This window comes from Haliaeetus albicilla, chromosome 8 (genome assembly GCF_947461875.1).
Source record: "Haliaeetus albicilla chromosome 8, bHalAlb1.1, whole genome shotgun sequence".
In the NCBI taxonomy this organism is placed as follows: domain Eukaryota; kingdom Metazoa; phylum Chordata; class Aves; order Accipitriformes; family Accipitridae; genus Haliaeetus; species Haliaeetus albicilla.
Genome location: NC_091490.1, coordinates 11,663,228 through 11,680,043, shown reverse-complemented (window position 1 = coordinate 11,680,043; position 16,816 = coordinate 11,663,228). Strand labels below are relative to the sequence as shown.

Sequence of the window (16,816 nt, the reverse complement as noted above, 5' to 3'; positions counted from 1 at the left end):
GACGCCGCGGCCGGGGAGTCCACCCTGTCCCCTGTCCCCGTACTGCGCGTCCCACCCTGTTGAGCAAAGGGGATGGGAAAATCCCAGCGGGCAGGAGCCATGCCGCAGCGGGCACCCCTCGGGGACGGGCAGCCCGGGACAACGGCCTCGGTGGGCAGCGGCATCCTCTGGGCAAGCGGAGGCCGGGCAGGGGCTGGGGTGTGGAGCTGGGCTTTGCACGGCCACGATGCAGCCCCAGAGCCCTGCGGCCTTGAGGGAAAGCAGAGGGGACTTGGCAGGGATGTGCCAGAGCCTCGGCACGCTGTAAACAGCCGCCACCGCCGCAGCAACTCCTCTGCCGGGAGCCAGCACTGGGCGTTTGTTAGTTGGAAACCAGATGGTGCTCTCCCAAGCACCGGCGCAGCTCGCCCGGCTGCGGCCCTGAGCCAGGCGCAGGCTCCCAGGGACCCCGGGGCTGCGCAGCACCCAGTGGCTGGGACCCCATCGGGGTGGCCGGAGAGCTGGGGGTGCAGGGAGGGCCTCCCGAATGGACGGGCAGTGTCAGGGTGTCCCCTGCCGCATCGCTTGCCCCAGCTAGCACCGGGTGTGTCCCAAGGGATGCTGTGTTCCAAGGGATGGAGAAGGCAGGCAGCATCCCCCAGAGGGGATTAGAGATGGGGCATTAACATCCCTTAAAACCTCCCTGCATCTCTGTGCCACTCTGTGCCTCAGTTTCCCTGCGCCTCCCCAACAGCAGGAGGCTGATGCAGGGGGAGAGAAGCTGGTCCCCAAGTCAGAGTCCACCTGGTCCCCCCAGAATAAGGCTGAGATAGCAGGGAAGGCATAAAGCCCCATCTCCGCGGCCAGGGAAAGTGACAAGGAGGGATCAGAGGGGTCCCGGCCACATCCCACCTGGGCTAATTCTCCATGGGACATGGCACAGAGGACATGGCCAGCGAGCCCCTGTCCCAGCACCGCCAGCAGGACCCGGGGGTCTGGGCTCTTCCCCAGTCCCCAGCGGTTCTGGGGGCAGGTGCACCTAGGGAGCACGGACAGACCTATCCCAGCCCTGGGACTTTGGGGGGGTCTGCAGCAAGCAGACGAACAGACAGGGCTGGGGAGGGGCCGGGGGGGGAGGACGGCATCCCCGGCAGCCGTGGGGGGGTCCCGCGGTGTTTACAGAGCTTAAAAACCGCCTAAGCCCCGCAAGGCCACGGCGCACAATAGCGTGTGGACGTGGTGACACCGGCCGTCCCCACACCACCTTGGAAGACAGAGGGCCCTGCCACCCACCGCCAGCACCGGGATTAATTATGATAATGTAGTTCTTTCCCCCTTTGTCACCCTAATGAATGGGCCCCTTTAGGATTTTAAGGCCTTTGTTTGGTGCCTCTTTACTGCGGTATTGTAGGATGGGGACTAGCAGGTGGCAGGTCCCCAAACAGCCCCTTTTGTCTCCTTTGGGGGCTGTTTTGTGGTGGGGTTGGGGAGGGGGATGCGAGGATGCGGGGGGGGGGGGGGGGGGCTGCAAGGGGGCTCCTGGACCGAACCGTAGTGCTCACCCCATCTCTGCGGGGCCGTGGCACCCCACGCCGTGCATCGTGGCATCGGGGACTGCTGGCCCCGGCCATGCCCTGAGCCGCCCGCTCCCCGGACCGCTCAGTGGGCAGATGCTGGGAGCCACCGTCTGAGCCCCTGCCTTGATCTTTTACTGCCTGGGCAAATCAATTACCCAGCAGAAAAGTCCCTAAATCCCACCATAAAACCCGTTTAGCAGCCGCCGTGGCGCTCGCCGGGCCCTGGGCAAACCTCGCCCGCTGCCAGCACGAAGCCGGGAGCAATTTGCTGCGGGGAGGGTGGGTAATCGCTGCTGGGGAAGGTCAGGCTGCGGCCACAGCTGCACAGCGTCTCCCCACTCCCGGGAGGCGGATGGGGGCTTCTCGGGGGTCCCGACTATGCTCAGACCCTCTCGAGACCCCCACAAATCCCTGCCCCTCTGCACCAGCCTGTCCCCATCCTCATCCCCTGAGCAGGGGAGCAGCTGGGGATGTGCCAGCGCTGGGGACGGCACTGGGGACCAGGGGTGGACAGATGAGGTGGCACAGAGAGCGGGGACAAGGCAGGGCATGGAGGCACCCGGGTGGCAAAGCCCTGTGTCAGCAGGGGTCCGTGTGCCCCATGGCAGGGCCGTTGGCCGTGCTCAGCAATGAGCCCCGTGGCACCATGGTGGTGATGATGGAGCCTTCCTTGCTCCCATGCAGCCACATAGGAGCATCTTTAATACCACGGGGACAACACCAGCATGGGACCGAGGGACCTGGGGATGGTCAACATCTCCCTGATTGCAGGCTGGGCTGGGAGATGCCTTCAGGATGCCCAACAGCGCTGGAGACAGAAGATGGTTCTGCCTGGGGGCATCGCCAGGCGCTGGGCACTGGGGATCTCTCTGCCCCACGGTACCTTCCCCATGGCACAGGGGACCCCGACCGCCCCGTACCCCTGGCTGTGCAGGGCAGAGGGGCTCCACGGGGAGGGGGCAGATCCTGGCCGGGCACCGCCGGGGGCTGCAAACTGGTGAGCAGCGGGGTGGTAAAACGGTGACAAGTAATTGGTGTCCCGGCCAGTCCTTTCATGCCGACGCCGTTTTATGGGTGAGGAAATTGCTTGTGAGTCAGGAACACAGGAGACAAATTTAGGAAGTGCTCTCTGAATGTGCCGGGGTCAGGCGCCGAGGCCGAGCGCTTGAAACCTGGGTGGCCTCGGCGCTCGCCCCGCGTCGTCCCCCCCCCCCCGGCTCCTCGGCATGGGAAAGCAGACCTTTTATCTTATCACTGCTCTTCCGCCGCCCCGGCCTCCCCCGCGCGGCCCCCTCCCAGCACAGCCGCTCACGCCGCAGACACAATGCGCGGCGGCGGCCAGCCCTGCGCCCAAGACCCTCTGGGAGCACCCGGCACGGGGGGCTGCTCCCACCCACCCACCCGCCTGCCAGGGGGCTTGGGGTCCCCTGTATCACCCCGTGTCCCATCGCCCCACAGCGCCTTGTTGGTGCAGAGCGGCCCCTCCGGCCAACAAGGCGCTGTGGGGCAATGGGATGTGGGGTCCCCCCTTGGGGACCAGCCCTGATACAAGCTGCCGTGGCCCCAGGGACGTGGAAATGGGGAAACACCGGTGCAAAGGTGTCCATACACTGTGGGACAAGCGGTGCCTGTGGCTGGTCCCCATCCCCGCCGGCAAAGGCACCGGGGCCAGCAGACCCCCATGCCACGGCGCTGCACCCCACACCTCCTCCCTCCCCACCCCGGCCTTCCCCATGTCGCCTTGTGCGTCCCCCCGCACGCCGGGGAGCAGGTTCTCCCTTTTGTTCATTTGCTACGGTTTTAATTGGGAGGAAAGGCCGCGGCCCCATTAAAACGCGCCCAAATGCGGCCGACGGCTACCTTGAGCGCACAGCCCCCAAGCCCGGCCGCCGCCGAGCACGCCGCATCGGGTGGTTTGGATGTATTTGGATGTATTTTTCTTGATCGCTGGCCAAGCGCTCTCTCCTGCAAAGCAGCATGTTTCTCATTTTCTGTAGGTTTAACTCCAAATTAATTTGTAAGTGATCTAGGTTTCTTGTTCCCCGAAAGATACCTAATAGTGGGGGGGAGCTCCTGCCAACCGAAACGTCTCAGTGGGGTAAAGGAAAAGCAGGAAAAAGAAACCCAGGAACTGTGACCCCTGGTGGGTATTTAACAAGGTGTCAGGGTGAGGGATTTTTGGAGCCAGCTAAGTGGATGTGACACCGGCCCCGCGGGTCGGGACAGGGCGTGGGGATGCTCCCACTGCGGCGGCTGCTGCTGCTGCTGCTGCCGGGTCTCATCCTGATGCGGCCCTTGGGGGGAGCGGGAGCGGGGAGGGATGCTCAGCACCCCGCTGCCTGCGCTGGCGGGTGCTGTGAGCCCCAGGGTGCGAGGAAAGCGGGAGGAACAGGAGATGCTTGGGGATGGGGTGAGCCATCCCCAGCAGGAGCTGCTGGAGATGTCCTCGCTTTGGGACCAAGGGAGCGTATCTGTGCCTGGCAAGGGCTGCCGAAGCGCCGGCGCCTGCGGGGAGCCAGGGGAGGCCCCACAGGGTGGGGGTCCCCCAGGGCTGGTGGGTGGTGGGAGGGGGCCAGAGAGCCCGCCGGGTGCTCCTGCCGCATGGGAAGCGGGCACGGTTTAATTGGGCGGGCGGCCGCTCGGCGGGGCCGGCTGCTGGCAGGCGGACACAAGCTCTTTTGTCTCCGCTCTCGCTCCCGACACCGGCTGGGGCTGGCAGGGCCCGGAGTGGTTCAGCCACCGAGAGCCGAGCTCGCCACCGCGGCAAGCAGCCAAACCCACCCCGGCTCCTCGGGCTGTCACAGGCCTTTGCTGCACGCGAGGAAGCACCCAGGTGGCCGGCAAGGCTTCCTGGCTGATTAGGGGTTAGGAAACTTGCGGCAATCCCCGGCAAAGAGCGCCGCAGCCCTCCCTGTGCCCCCTTCTTGCCAGGAGAGCTAGCAGGAGCCGGCGAGACCCCTGCCTCCCTGCTGGCTGGGGGTCCCCAGGGCTCCTGGGGGGCTGGCTGCATGGCCAGGGTCCTGGGGCAGCAGGGGTGTGAAAGCACCTGGGCTTTCGCTCTTCAAGGCAGGAGCTGCAAGGAGATGCCACGGAGGGATCTGCAGCGAGAGCGGCCACCACTTTCGGATCCTGGCTCCTCTTGCATCCCCGTCCCTCAGCTGTGCTCAGATCCCCTCTGCAGTGCGGGGTCACCAGCCACAGGGCTGTGCATCTCCCCCCTTCCTGGCACCCTCCGGGCATGGTGGCTCTCCAACCCCTCAACTGACATCCGTGAGAGTGGATGGTGGCAGGGTTGGTGCTGGCTGGAGAAGACGGGGCTGACCCCCACCACTTGCATCTTTCGCCTGCCCTGTCTGCTGGGGGCAGCACAGAAAGGAGCCCAAGAGCCTCCTCTCCCAGACCTCCCTCGCCACAGGGGGAACAGGGGCTACAAAGGTTGGAAAGGACATCATGGTGGGAGCAGGAGCCACTCCCAGGTGATGGGGGAGATGGCCTGGCCACCACCCAGAGGGAACCATCCCTCCTCGCAGAGCAGCCCCAGCCCCTCGCGCGGGGGGAGCCGAGCCGGGGCCGCTGGGTGGGTCGAAGCCAGCCGGGGATCAGCGGCGACCGTGAGCAGAGCGCAGCCAAATCCCTTCTTCCCGGCATCCGGCACCAACCACCCTCTTTGCAGAAAGGCCCAAGCGGGGGGAGCCGCCGCTGTTGCTCAACAACCCTGCAAGGGCCCAGGTCCCAGCTCCTTCCCGGCACCACTGGGAATGGTTGGGCGACACAGCCGAGCGCTGCCGACCCGAAGAGCGGGCGCCATCACCGTGGCGAGGGACCTCTCATGGACAGCACAGCCCGGCTGGGTTTGGCTCCCCAAGTCTCCCAACCCATCGCCAGGGGATTCCCGGCTTTCCTTGCCCAGGAGCACGGCTGGCTCTTTTGGGGGAATCCTGGTGCTGGGGTGAAAATCAGAAGGAAGGGGCTGCGGGACCTTTACCCGCCAGCCATCTCAAATGTGCCCGTCACCGCCACCGGCACTGCCGGTCAGTCGTTCCCCAGCATCCCTTCCAGTTCTCCCAGTGCCAGCAGGCGGCTGTGCCCCAGCCCCGGGCGCAGGTGTTTGCACTGACGGAAGCCCGTGGTCCCGGGGGATGGCGGTCGTGCCTTCCCTGCCTGGGGCGACCCACATCCCGCCATGGGGTTAAACTCCCCAAGGAAAAGAGGGAGGAAGATAGGAAAAACAATCACAAGAATTTGTTTCATGCTGCCTGGATCCCTCCCCGCACGCAGCAGTGTTTTTGGACGGCCAATTTATAATCAGCAGTGTGGAATGTTGTAAATTAAATATTTTTAAACAACTTTGCTCTCTCTCTGGTTAAACATTTCAGAGATCGCTCTTTCTTGTCTGTCTCTTGCTGGGTGGTCTCTCCATTCGCCCGTACATCTTCCTCAAACACAATTAACCATTTAGATGTTGCACAAAGGAATAGCTTATGCATACAACACCAGTCGCTCGCTCGCTGCTCTGGCGCTGGGGGAGGGAGGCAAATAAGAAGGCAGCTTCTTTTATTTTCTACTAAAAACAAAAACAAGAAAATCCCTTTTTCCTTCCCAAACTATCCCATTTTTCCTTGAATTGTAAAGGCACCGATCCAAGCTCATCAGCTGTCTTGGTGCTCAGTCCAACAATCCCCTTGTGTGCCCCCTCCCCTGAAATTCAACATTAGCATTTTAAAAGCCTTAAATATACAAGTTTATTTAGACTCAAGGTCTCCCAAGCTCTTGCTTTCCATATTTATATACACACGTATTTTAACGTATATAAAATGTCTGTCTATAGGGCCTGGAAGGAAGTTCTCGTCTGCCGGCCCGTCTGGGAGGCACAGGCGCGGCTGTGGACCTTGGCTCCCGGGAGATGGAGTGAAAACCGACAGGATCCAGAAATGAGCCGCCCGGCTGAGAACGAGCGAGCCTCCGCGGGCAGGCTGCTGCAGAGGTGCTCGGGGGGTTTGCTGGGCACTGGACTCCAGTGAGGGAACCTCCACGTACCCAAATTAACCCTGCAGGTTGCCTGCGCTCCCTGCATTGCACAGGGAGGGGGGGGCTGGGATGGGGCATGGTGGGCAGCCTGTAATGCCAAGGGACCCAGCCCCAATTGCCCGCTGCAATCTTCAGTCCTTTAAAATAGGTGACCAAAGGTCACAAGAGTGGCTGCGTGTGACAGGAGGGCAGCACTGATGGCCACTGCGGTGTCCCAGGACCGGTGGTACCTGGGGAGTGGGTTACACCACGCGCTGTGCAATGTGTGGTCGTCACGGCGTTGCTGCCGGTGCAGGCGATTCCTCTGTGAGCCCCACATGGGGCTTGATCCAACCCTGCCCCTAGCCTGATGCTGGGGCAGGAACCAGAGCAGCCACTCACCCTTGCTGCAGATTTGGACCGGCGCAGAGGCAGCAAGGCACCTCATGAAAACACTGACGTTCCCCAGACCTGTAGGGTTTTATAAGGAAAATTCTGGTCTCCTGGGATGAGAAGGTCCCACCAGCAAAGTCCAAAGGAAGGGCAGGGTATGGTGAAAACCAATCTTTCGAGGCAGCCAGAGGAAGGAAAGTGTGTGCAGAAGCCAGCCAGGAAGCCAGCAGGAACAACACGGCTCTGCACGATAAACCTTGGAGGCCAGAGGCAGTAAAAGACTGGTGAGTCCTCAGGATCCCCAGCTCCAAGAGGTTCAGGAGAGTCCTACTGCTAGGGCTGCAGACACAGCGTCAACTTGATAGATGATGGGGGAGCCAGAGCTGTGGACCTGAGGCCATATGACCACTTAGCCTGGCGTTCCTCTCCCCTTCCTGCCCACAAGACCAAAAAGCATCCCAAAAGCAAAACCAAAGCCTGGTGCAAAGGTTTTATGTCCCTTTGACAATGCCAGAGCGGGAAGCCCACTGTCCCCCAAACAGCTAGCTGCTCGCCTCCCTCTTGCATGGCTCTGCTCCAAGACTGCCAGGAAGATGGGAGCCATCCACTTTGATTTGACAGCAGAAGGGATCAGATGAGCTGCTGCTTTCTGAAAGATCACAACGGTCACCTACAAAAGCAAACGCGAACGGCTGAGGGAGGAGAGGTACGGCTCTGGGTATCTGTAAGCCCAACAAATGCTTTTGCCACCTCTGTGTCTTGCAAACAGGCTTGGCTGCAAACATCCTGGGAAGGACCTCGCTGCAGAGCTGCTGCAGGTGGTGCCCACCTCTCACAGGAGCCAGGGCAAGGGGGCAGAGCTTCAGGTGCCCCTGTCACGGTGTGCTGGGGTGCAGGACCCACAGGAAGAAGTACGGGCCGGGTGTGCGCACACACTGCCGCTGGGCTCGGCGCTCATACCGACCTGCTGCCCTGGTCGCAGAAAAAAGCCTTTTAGGAGCTGCTGGCTGGGGACCTCGCTGGGCATCACGGCAAGCCTCCGCTTTACCACGCGCAGATGCAGCATGTGATGTGCCACTGCAAGAACCTTCTCACATCAACACCAGCTGTACATCTGCCAAGGAAGTGTTCAGGACAAGCCTGTCCGGGAAGTGCCAGCATCTAGAGAGCCGGGAAGTTCAACCTTTTCAGAGAAATGTTGCCTACAAAGAACCACCTCGGTGCTAATAGCATCGTGATGGGCATGGGCTGTAATGCTCAGCTGCCTGGGTGTGACAGAGCAGCAAAGTGAGGAGACTTACTTGCTATCTGAGAGGTGACCCGTTCCTCAAAGCTGGTAAGCAGCCCGTACCAGTAACACCTTCCTGAAGGTCTGTATGATCTAGGACCCAGTCACGTCCAAAGCTACTTGGGAACAAAACTTCATTTCCTCGGTCACCTCCCCGATTTTCTTGAAGACCGTAACGTTTATCACTTGGTTTGTTAAGCTGCCTGACTCAACCCATCATCTGTGCACCTGATGATGACAGTGGCGTGGAGACCAGGTTAGATGAGGAAGGGTTAACCTCCCAGTGCCCGCCTTGGGATTCCTGAAGGCCCTATTATCCCGAATTATTTTTCATAATTACTGCCACACACGTAGACTACATCAAGAGTGAATCTTCACTTTGATAATTTGTGCTGTGAAATCTCACTTTGGGATCTACTTTTATCTCACACCAAACACCTGCAGGTCGTAAAAGGCAAAAAGGAAAAGAAAACGCCTCAAATCCCGGCCAGGTTTTCAAGTGTCAGAGAACACTAAATTAATGCTAAATTCTAACCGACACAGTAAAGAGCCCCCCACCCTCTTCTTAAATTAGCTAAACAAAAGGACTGAGACTTCAACATATAATTAAGGCACAAGGAGGTAAAGCTGTAGCTGTTAAGTAAGGGGATGTGGATTTTTCAGAAGTTACGAAGTATCCTAAAAACAGAGAGGGAGAAGACTTTGTGTTTAAGCAAAAGGACTGGGAGTCAAAGTCCCTGCGGACCTCTCAGCTTTGCCACAGCCTTCTGGTAAAATGCAAAGCCAGGTAATTATGCTCCGCTTTGCTTCTGTTTCTACACACCCAAAATGGATGCCTCGCTCCCTTGCCGCACACAGAGACAAGAACTCTCTTTAATTAACCTTTGTAAAGCCTCTGCGATCCTTGGATGAAAAAGGCTTCGTACCTTAGGAACATGTTTGCGCACATACGCAAGGCAAAACCTCTAGCACAAAGCCGGAGCTGAACTGCAGCGCGTTTCTTCTTTCTGCAGCTTGTCAAAGGCCTTGAAGCTCATCCTTTACCCATACTTTCTGTTCCAATCTGGTCCTTTAGAGGAGGGATTTTGTTTGTGAAACTCAGGGAATGTCTGGATTATAATCTCTCTCCTGTCAAATTAGCTAGGAAACGGTAATTTTCCTCAGGGGACACTGGTGCCCATGAAACTCACATTTAAAATTTATCGCTTCAGTTAATGAATTATCATCCCAGCCAGTTGCTGTAAGCACCTCTGGATGTCAAACTGCCAGGGGCAGATAAATGTCCCGTTGAATCCTACTAGATTCTAATAAACAGCTTTTAGGTAGGAACTTGTGTCCAATTTATAAACGTTAAAGAACAGCTTGTGTTTCAATCCCATCCAGGTGCTTTACAATCCTGGCACAACCCCTGACCACAAGGCTACGCGTTTCACATTAGCGCACTCGACTCATCTCAACGACGTGGGTGCAGTCATCCACAGATCATCTAGATGTGGGGAGGGAACTCTTGTCTGGGATTAGGAACAGCCGACCGACAAGCAAAAGAACCATCAAAATAAGGCAGAGAATACCCACTGCTTATGCCCTACTTCCCCTCCACACTCCCCCATCTCTCCAGCCCTCTCACATACTCGCTCTTGGGCAGGATTTCAAAGTAACGGACCAAACTCAGCCCTGATGGAAATGGGTGCCAAACTCCTCAACTGCATTACAGAAGAGAAGAAGCGCAGCTTAAATGCTTCTGTGCTTATGGGGCAGCATCCTGAGAGAGAAAGAGAGAGAGAGAAGGAGGAGGCTGGTGAAGCTGCCGGGCTGCAAAGAGCAGCCCGCATTACCACTGTGTTTCGCTGCCCGCCTGCTGCGTTGATGAGATGCACAAGCAGCATCCCCCGAGTGGTTTCTCCCAGGCTCGGGGACGGTGGTGCAGGACTGCAGCGATGCGGTTTACATCGCAGGGAGGGCAGCTAAGTCATTCTTTGGAGTGGGCACAGCCTGTGTGGTCCCCGCTCTCCCTTCTGCTGGAAAAGTACAGTGCGTTCACCGCGCGCGCAGGAACCGATATTACCCTGCACAAACCCGTGTGCATCCCAATGAGGGGGGAGGGGCTGACGGACACACCGCTCTGTAAATACTTCTTTATTAAGACATAAATATAAAGCTGAACGGGAAAGGAGCAATGACAGCATAAACCGTGCCAGTACTGATCTGTACGGATGATCTTACGATGCTTGAACATCTGGTTCTGCTGCTGGCTTCCATAAAATCATCTTTAAAACCTACTCGGGTTATATCTCCATCAGCTGTTCGGTGCCCACAATGACTTCATTAACATGTTTGGCTGAAAAGAGAGAGGGAGGAAAAGAAGAGGAATTGAGTTTTGCAGCAGTGCTTCAGACCTTGCATTTTTCAAATCTGCAACTTTAAAACAAATGAGAAAAGCAGATTCTGGGGAACTCAAACACGGATTTGCTGCCTTTCTTTGGACTCCAGCGTCTCTCCGACAGCATCCCACACACACAGCAAAAGCCTAAACAACTGACTAAACATCAGGAGGTTTCTCTAATGAGAGTTTTCACATGTATGTGTCACTACTAAACAAGAGAGGCCCGATGGAAGTCACAGCTGCTACTGACAGGTGTACACCTAGGTTGAGGCAAAGAACCATCAGCATCCAACATGGAGATCTGACATAAAATTAAAGATCAGTAATCCACCCTGGTCCTAAAGAGCCCTGTGTGCCCTCAAACTGCACGGAGGTTGGGGAGGAGAGGGGCTGCTCAGCACTTGGGGGCCATCACAGAGGCAGCGTGAGATCCTCTCAGCAATCCCTACTCAACCCTGGCAGCTTAAAAAGAAGGGCTTTTTTTTTTTTTAATTTAAACCTGACTTCTCCCTTCTGGATTGAGCTCTGGATGGAGCCTCTCCAAAAGTATCCACTTGAAGCAAGGTCTCTGAGCAGAGTTATCATCTCTGAGGATAACAGTGGACAGCCCTCCTCAGACTCCTGTGGAGCTAATTTGTTGGAGGTGCAATTTCTACGAGGTCACTCTGCCTGTTTCCAGGAGCTCTGCACAGCCCCAGTGGACACATTAACGTGCCAGTCCCTGCCCCAGCACTGTTAAGGCACTGTACTGAATGAGCCTTCCCTTTAAAATGCAAAAGCAGCTTGTCAGGGAAGGACTGCAAAAATGTGATCTAAAGCCAAAATAATAAAAACACGCAACTGAAAGCCCAGTGCCTAAAAACCCCAAGCATGCGGCCTCAGAGTGTGACACAAAGCCGGTGTGCTCAAAGTGGGTGTCCTCAGGGTACCGTGGGGGGAGGCAGTGAATTTAAATTGCTCTCTGGGAGCTGGACACCTATTCAGGTGGAGCTCAGGTGGTTCGACCCATGCCCCTAGGCTCTCCATCTCCCCTTCTGCACACTAGGAATAACAATTGGCTCTGGAGCCTGGGATAAAGCATCAAGGCCTGTGAGGTGCTGCGATCCACTGATGGAGGCTCTTGTCTCCCACACCTTACACAGCAGTGGGGGTGGATAGCCAAGGATGATGGAAATAATGAGTTGTGTTTTATTTACCCACCTAAAACTCCTCCCCTCAGGGGAGTGGATTTTGCAAGACTGCTGCAAAACAACAAACATGCCACCTTTGGCTAAATGAAGAAATTCCTGGCAATCCCCAAACTGGCCGGGCCAACACGATGCTTCTCTTCATTTAAAATTCAAGACATTACCTTTGCACCATGCAAACCATTGCTCCAGAAAACGTTTGATCAAAACCTGCTCTATAAACTTCAAGGAGTTTTGGACTGTGGCAAGATAATTTCCCACTACAAGCCCGACCCCACAACCATATGGATCCTGCTGTCTCCTCAGCCTGGGTGACAGAGTTGGGTTAGCCACGCAACTGCCTTTCAGAGACCCTTCACGGAGGCAAAAATAGGAGATCAAGGAACTGCTTCTCACCTTCAGCATCAGAGCAAGTCATTTAGTTCATTGCTTAGGGTATTTAGCGACAACTGATAATTAATCCTGGAGCCTCATGCTAACATCTTGGAGCTAGAAGTTGGAACACGGAGCCCAACCTCCAGCACTTTGGGCAGGACGAGCAGAGGTGGATGCAGTGCTCAGGAAAATGAGGGACTGACTGTTACAAGTGCCAGGTGCAAGTGTGATGTAGGTAGCACCACACAACCTCTCCAGCACAGTTCTGCCAATAGCCCCAAGTCCAGCCCTCAGCGCCTCTCTCCTCCCGTCCTGGACCCCACACAGCTTTGCCAAGGTACCTCAAATCCAACCCGCAGCACTTCTTGCTATAACATTCCTCACCCCCAACAACTTTCCCAATATATCTCAAACAGGCCCTGTAGCAACTCCTGTGACTCCATTCCTGAACCTCCTCCAAGCAGACTACCTATCATGTTGATTTCTATGATGTGAATAAGACCCTGGCTACCATCCAGTGAGAGTAATTACGTTATGCCTCTGCAGATTAAACATGCCTTCATCTAGGCTTATAAAGAGCCATGTCAATTTATGGTTCTATATATAGGTTATCTGTAGCAATACTTTTTAATAAGGAACTTCATGCTTCATTTCAGACAGCATCCTGCACTGTCCTAAATGTGCAGAGCTGGGATGGGTCCTGTCACATACTTTGTTGCAGAGGTGGTACCAGCTATTTGTATTTTGCACTGACATGCTTGTAGCTGCCTTATGCTGTCTTGCATTTTACACCTGATGAGTTCAAAATGCTTTTCAGGAGTGGGCAAATAAGAGCATTCCCATTTCACAGATGGGGAAACTGAGGCAGCAGAGAGTTTAGAGAGTTTAAGTAGCCAAAGCCACACGGGATATCAGCGCACGCATTCCCTCGTCTCCCATCCCTCTGTCTGTTTCATCTCCTCCTTGATTGGTGTGGCCCAGTATGTCACTGCTACCTCAGAGACTCACATGAAATCCCCAAACTCATTTCTCCTTGTACAGGCTAAAAGAAAACACATGAATGTGCCTGCCTCAAATCGGCAAGAAAGTTTTTAAGCGATAAAGGGAATGGTTTTGCTAGAAACAAAGCCCGATTCCACACCCCGAGGGGATGCGATAGGCAGATAAGGATTCACCCTGCTTCCCTCTTCCCTTCCCAAAGCCCTCCTTGCAGAGGGAAGGGAATTCAGACTCCACTGTGTGTGCCAGAGAGTAGAGCTGCGGATAGCGTTTCATTATCAGCCACGGCTGCCAGTTGCCAGTGGCTCTGGCTGGTACCAGCAAGCTCAGTTCATGCAGAAACTCTGCCTGAAACTCTGGGGGAGGAGGGGGAAGTACCTCACATGCTTAGCTGTTCAGCTCCCTTCTCCTTCCCCAGCACCCCATTAGGGATTTCTTACCAGGCTGCCTTTTATCTGACACTGGCAGGGTTACAGATGCATTCAGCCCACAGAGAATGAAGAGGGATTAGAGAAAGGACTTTCAGAAAGCCTTAGAGTTGGACTCTGCAACCTTAAATCATGTTCAACTAGATCTTCTCAGATTGGGAGCATCTGGTGCTAAGGAAATCCAGAGCTGATCAACACATTCAACCTCCTGATTAGCACTTTGCTTCAACTTGCTGACGCAGCCCAGCCTGAAGTCAGCCTGGGTGCTTGAACCGAGCGTCCACAGAGACTTTACCAAGTGTAAATCAAAAACCTGTCACTCGTTATATATGCGTTCCTGCTTTGGAAGACATTTGTTTACATATACTGCACACTAGCCCCTTAAAAACATATGCACAAGGCAAGGCGAGCTAGAGAGCTGGGGAGCTGGGCAGCTTTTGGTGCTTGGCTAAAAACAAATTGTAATGCAAATAAACAGAGGGGCGGAAATGACTGTGCAGCCCAGCACAAACCCCACCAGCAGGCCGGGGACCCAGCGCTCCCCAGCCTTCCTGGCAGGTTCCTGCCAAGCTGCTCACTGCTCACAGAAAGGGGATGCCGGAGCATTCCTTTAAAAGCCATGTGAAAGCATCTCCTTGTTGTTTGCTCAATTAGCCCCAGACAGATTGCTGCTGCTGCTGCTGGTGGCAACGCTGGGTTGTAAAGGAGGAGGGGAAGGAGGGGAAAGGGAGGAAAAAAAAAAAAGAGAGAGGAAAAAAAAAGGGTTAGGGCCTAGGCCCAGGACCACCACGAAGTTCCAGCCCTCAGGGGCTCCAGAAAACGTTCAGTTTACTCACTCAATTACATACACTGTTTTATAAACCCTTTAAAATAAAATAGAAAACAGTCCCTGGCACAGAATTACTGCTCTATTATACAGCAGTGATGAAAGCCACTGCTGTGTATTTGCTCTCTTTAAAGCAAGAGATAGTTTAACTTAAAAAACTAGGCGGGGGGGAGGGGTGGCTGCACAAACGCATGCACGAAAACACGCTGTGGGTGGTTCCTACCACATTCACCCAGGACAGAAAGGATCAGAGAGTGGGAGAGAAGAGCAACTTGTCTCTGCAGTGATGGTTGGCCCTGGAAAAGCAGCCAGGTTGAGGGGGGGGAGAGGAACTAAAGGGGCTTAAGGGGATGGGAAGCAGCTGAAGCTTGACTTTGGGAGGCTGGAGGGTGTTTTAAATTACATGTAGGGATAAAGAAGGGAAGCAGGTGATGGGGGCTGATTTGTTTGTGTTTACAGAGCAGCGGGGCTTTCCAGTCAAGGCCTGCTCTCTCCCCAGCCACCCTTTACTTAGGCGATCGCTGGAGATCAGGGGTGACCACACTGTGGCCCCAAAGGCCAGGAATGTCTCGTGGATTCCTCCCAAGTGCCACGTCAGCCCCGCTATGCAGCCGTCAGCCGAGCCCGCGGGTCCCCGGAGCGATGCTCCCCAGGAGCTGGGTGCCCCAGCTGCTCCCAGGGGTGGGATGTGCAACTCACCCCAGGGGCACTGGGAATGGGGCTGGCGGTAGCTTCAGGCAGATCAGCTCCGGCCCAGAGCTGGGGTCTCCAGCCCACTGAACGGGCGGGCAGTGTAGATCTCACTCCTGCCTCACACCCATTCCCAGCAACCACCAGTGCACAGTGCCGGTGCTCACCTGGTTCAGCTGAGGCTTTTCTCGTAGTTCAACCAGTATTGGCCCCTCCGCCCTCAAACCCATCTGGGGAATAGACATGTCTTCGAAGCATAAAGGTAAAGGCAACACTGAATTCAGTGCCTGAAGAGAGATGAATTTACTGTGGCTTAAAGCAGATGGCTCAGGGGAGTGAAGGAACTGGAAAGAGGTGTATAGGAAAGTCATCAGTCAGGTCTTAGGAGAAAGGTTAGTCAAGGGAAAAGGAGACCAAGAACTGGGGATGTGCATAAGATAGCAAGTTCCTTGGGGAGGGTGACACACATTTGGGGTCCTAGTACTGGGGCAGAGTCCTAGCAAAGTGTTTAAGAAAGGGACTGGATTGTACAGATCAATGTGCTCCCATGGGGTATCACCACCTCACAGCAAATGCAAGCAGGGATCTCAGAAACGTCAGTCTGAAAGACTGTCCACACTTCCTGCTAAGATGGCAGAGATGCCATAGTTGCCTGGACACTGTTGCCTGCTGCACTGGATACAAGTAGACGTTCCTTTCTCAGCATCCATTGAGGTGTTCTTCCTGGCTCTTTCATGTGGCTGAGCTCTAGCAGAGCACAAGTGGTTATTTTCTCTGCGTGGAGCATGTAAAAATATTTCCACAAGGTTACGAACTGCTGCCTTATGGGTAGACTTCACAATCAACATGCTGCGAATGTGGCAGCTCATTGAACCCACTCACTGAGGAAGCCTGAACTTCCCTGCCCGGGAATGACAGTATGCACAAGTATGACAGTCCCCAGTGGCAGAGGGGAGGACAAAGCATCGCTGGATGGGATATTCTAGGGAAGTTTTATGCCACTGCTAAGGCCAGAACTCATAAACCATTTTTATACAACTTGGAAAAGAGGCTTATTAGGATCAATTAGAAATGTAGTCACTGCATAGTCACTGAAACAAAAATGACAACTATTTAAGACATGCCTGTTTTACCAGAGAACTAATATCTTTGTCAGGGACACTCAGTAGTTAAACTACTTCAGGGAATAAATCATGTGGACCTCTCCGTTTTGCTGTGAATTTGCACCATTCCTACATCATCTCCAGCTCATCTTGCACCCCAGTGCACAATATATATGTGTTCACTGTTCAGTCTGTGTCTGTTCTTTGTGAGCTTTCGTAACTCCCATCTGCACTGCAGCATGCTTTCTGATCCCGACCTTGTGTCGTGCTAAGTGTTTTCAGTTCCTGAAGGCTTCACCAGGAGGTACTCAGCATCTTGCAAGAGCAGATGCTCGCCCCTACTTGAATGCAGCAAGAGCATCAGAAAGTCCCTCAGTTCCTTCCTGTCCCTATCCTGCTAAATCTTGGCTGGGGCAAAGCATCCTCACAAGCAGTCACCCATTCATATGTGGAGGTTTCATAAACTGTACCTGCCTTCAGAGGATGACTTTAGAGAAAAATGTGCTCTTTGGCCCTCATTAAAATAAAACAATCTTACTCTGTTTCATTGAGAAGTCCTAGCACTCCAAGCTTGGAACAGG

The 16,816-nt window shown here is 55.1% G+C and overlaps 1 protein-coding gene across 1 annotated transcript in view; it reads right to left on the bottom strand.

Moving 5' to 3' along the window:
* Positions 1 to 10,365: 10,365 nt before the first annotated feature.
* Positions 10,366 to 16,816, bottom strand: part of EIF2B3 (eukaryotic translation initiation factor 2B subunit gamma) — a 104,566-nt gene continuing 98,115 nt past the window's right edge. The window contains exon 12 of the mRNA XM_069788880.1: positions 10,366 to 10,582. Within this exon, the coding sequence (XP_069644981.1) occupies positions 10,530 to 10,582 (53 nt within the window). The 3' untranslated portion in view covers positions 10,366 to 10,529. The remainder of the gene's footprint in view (positions 10,583 to 16,816) is intronic.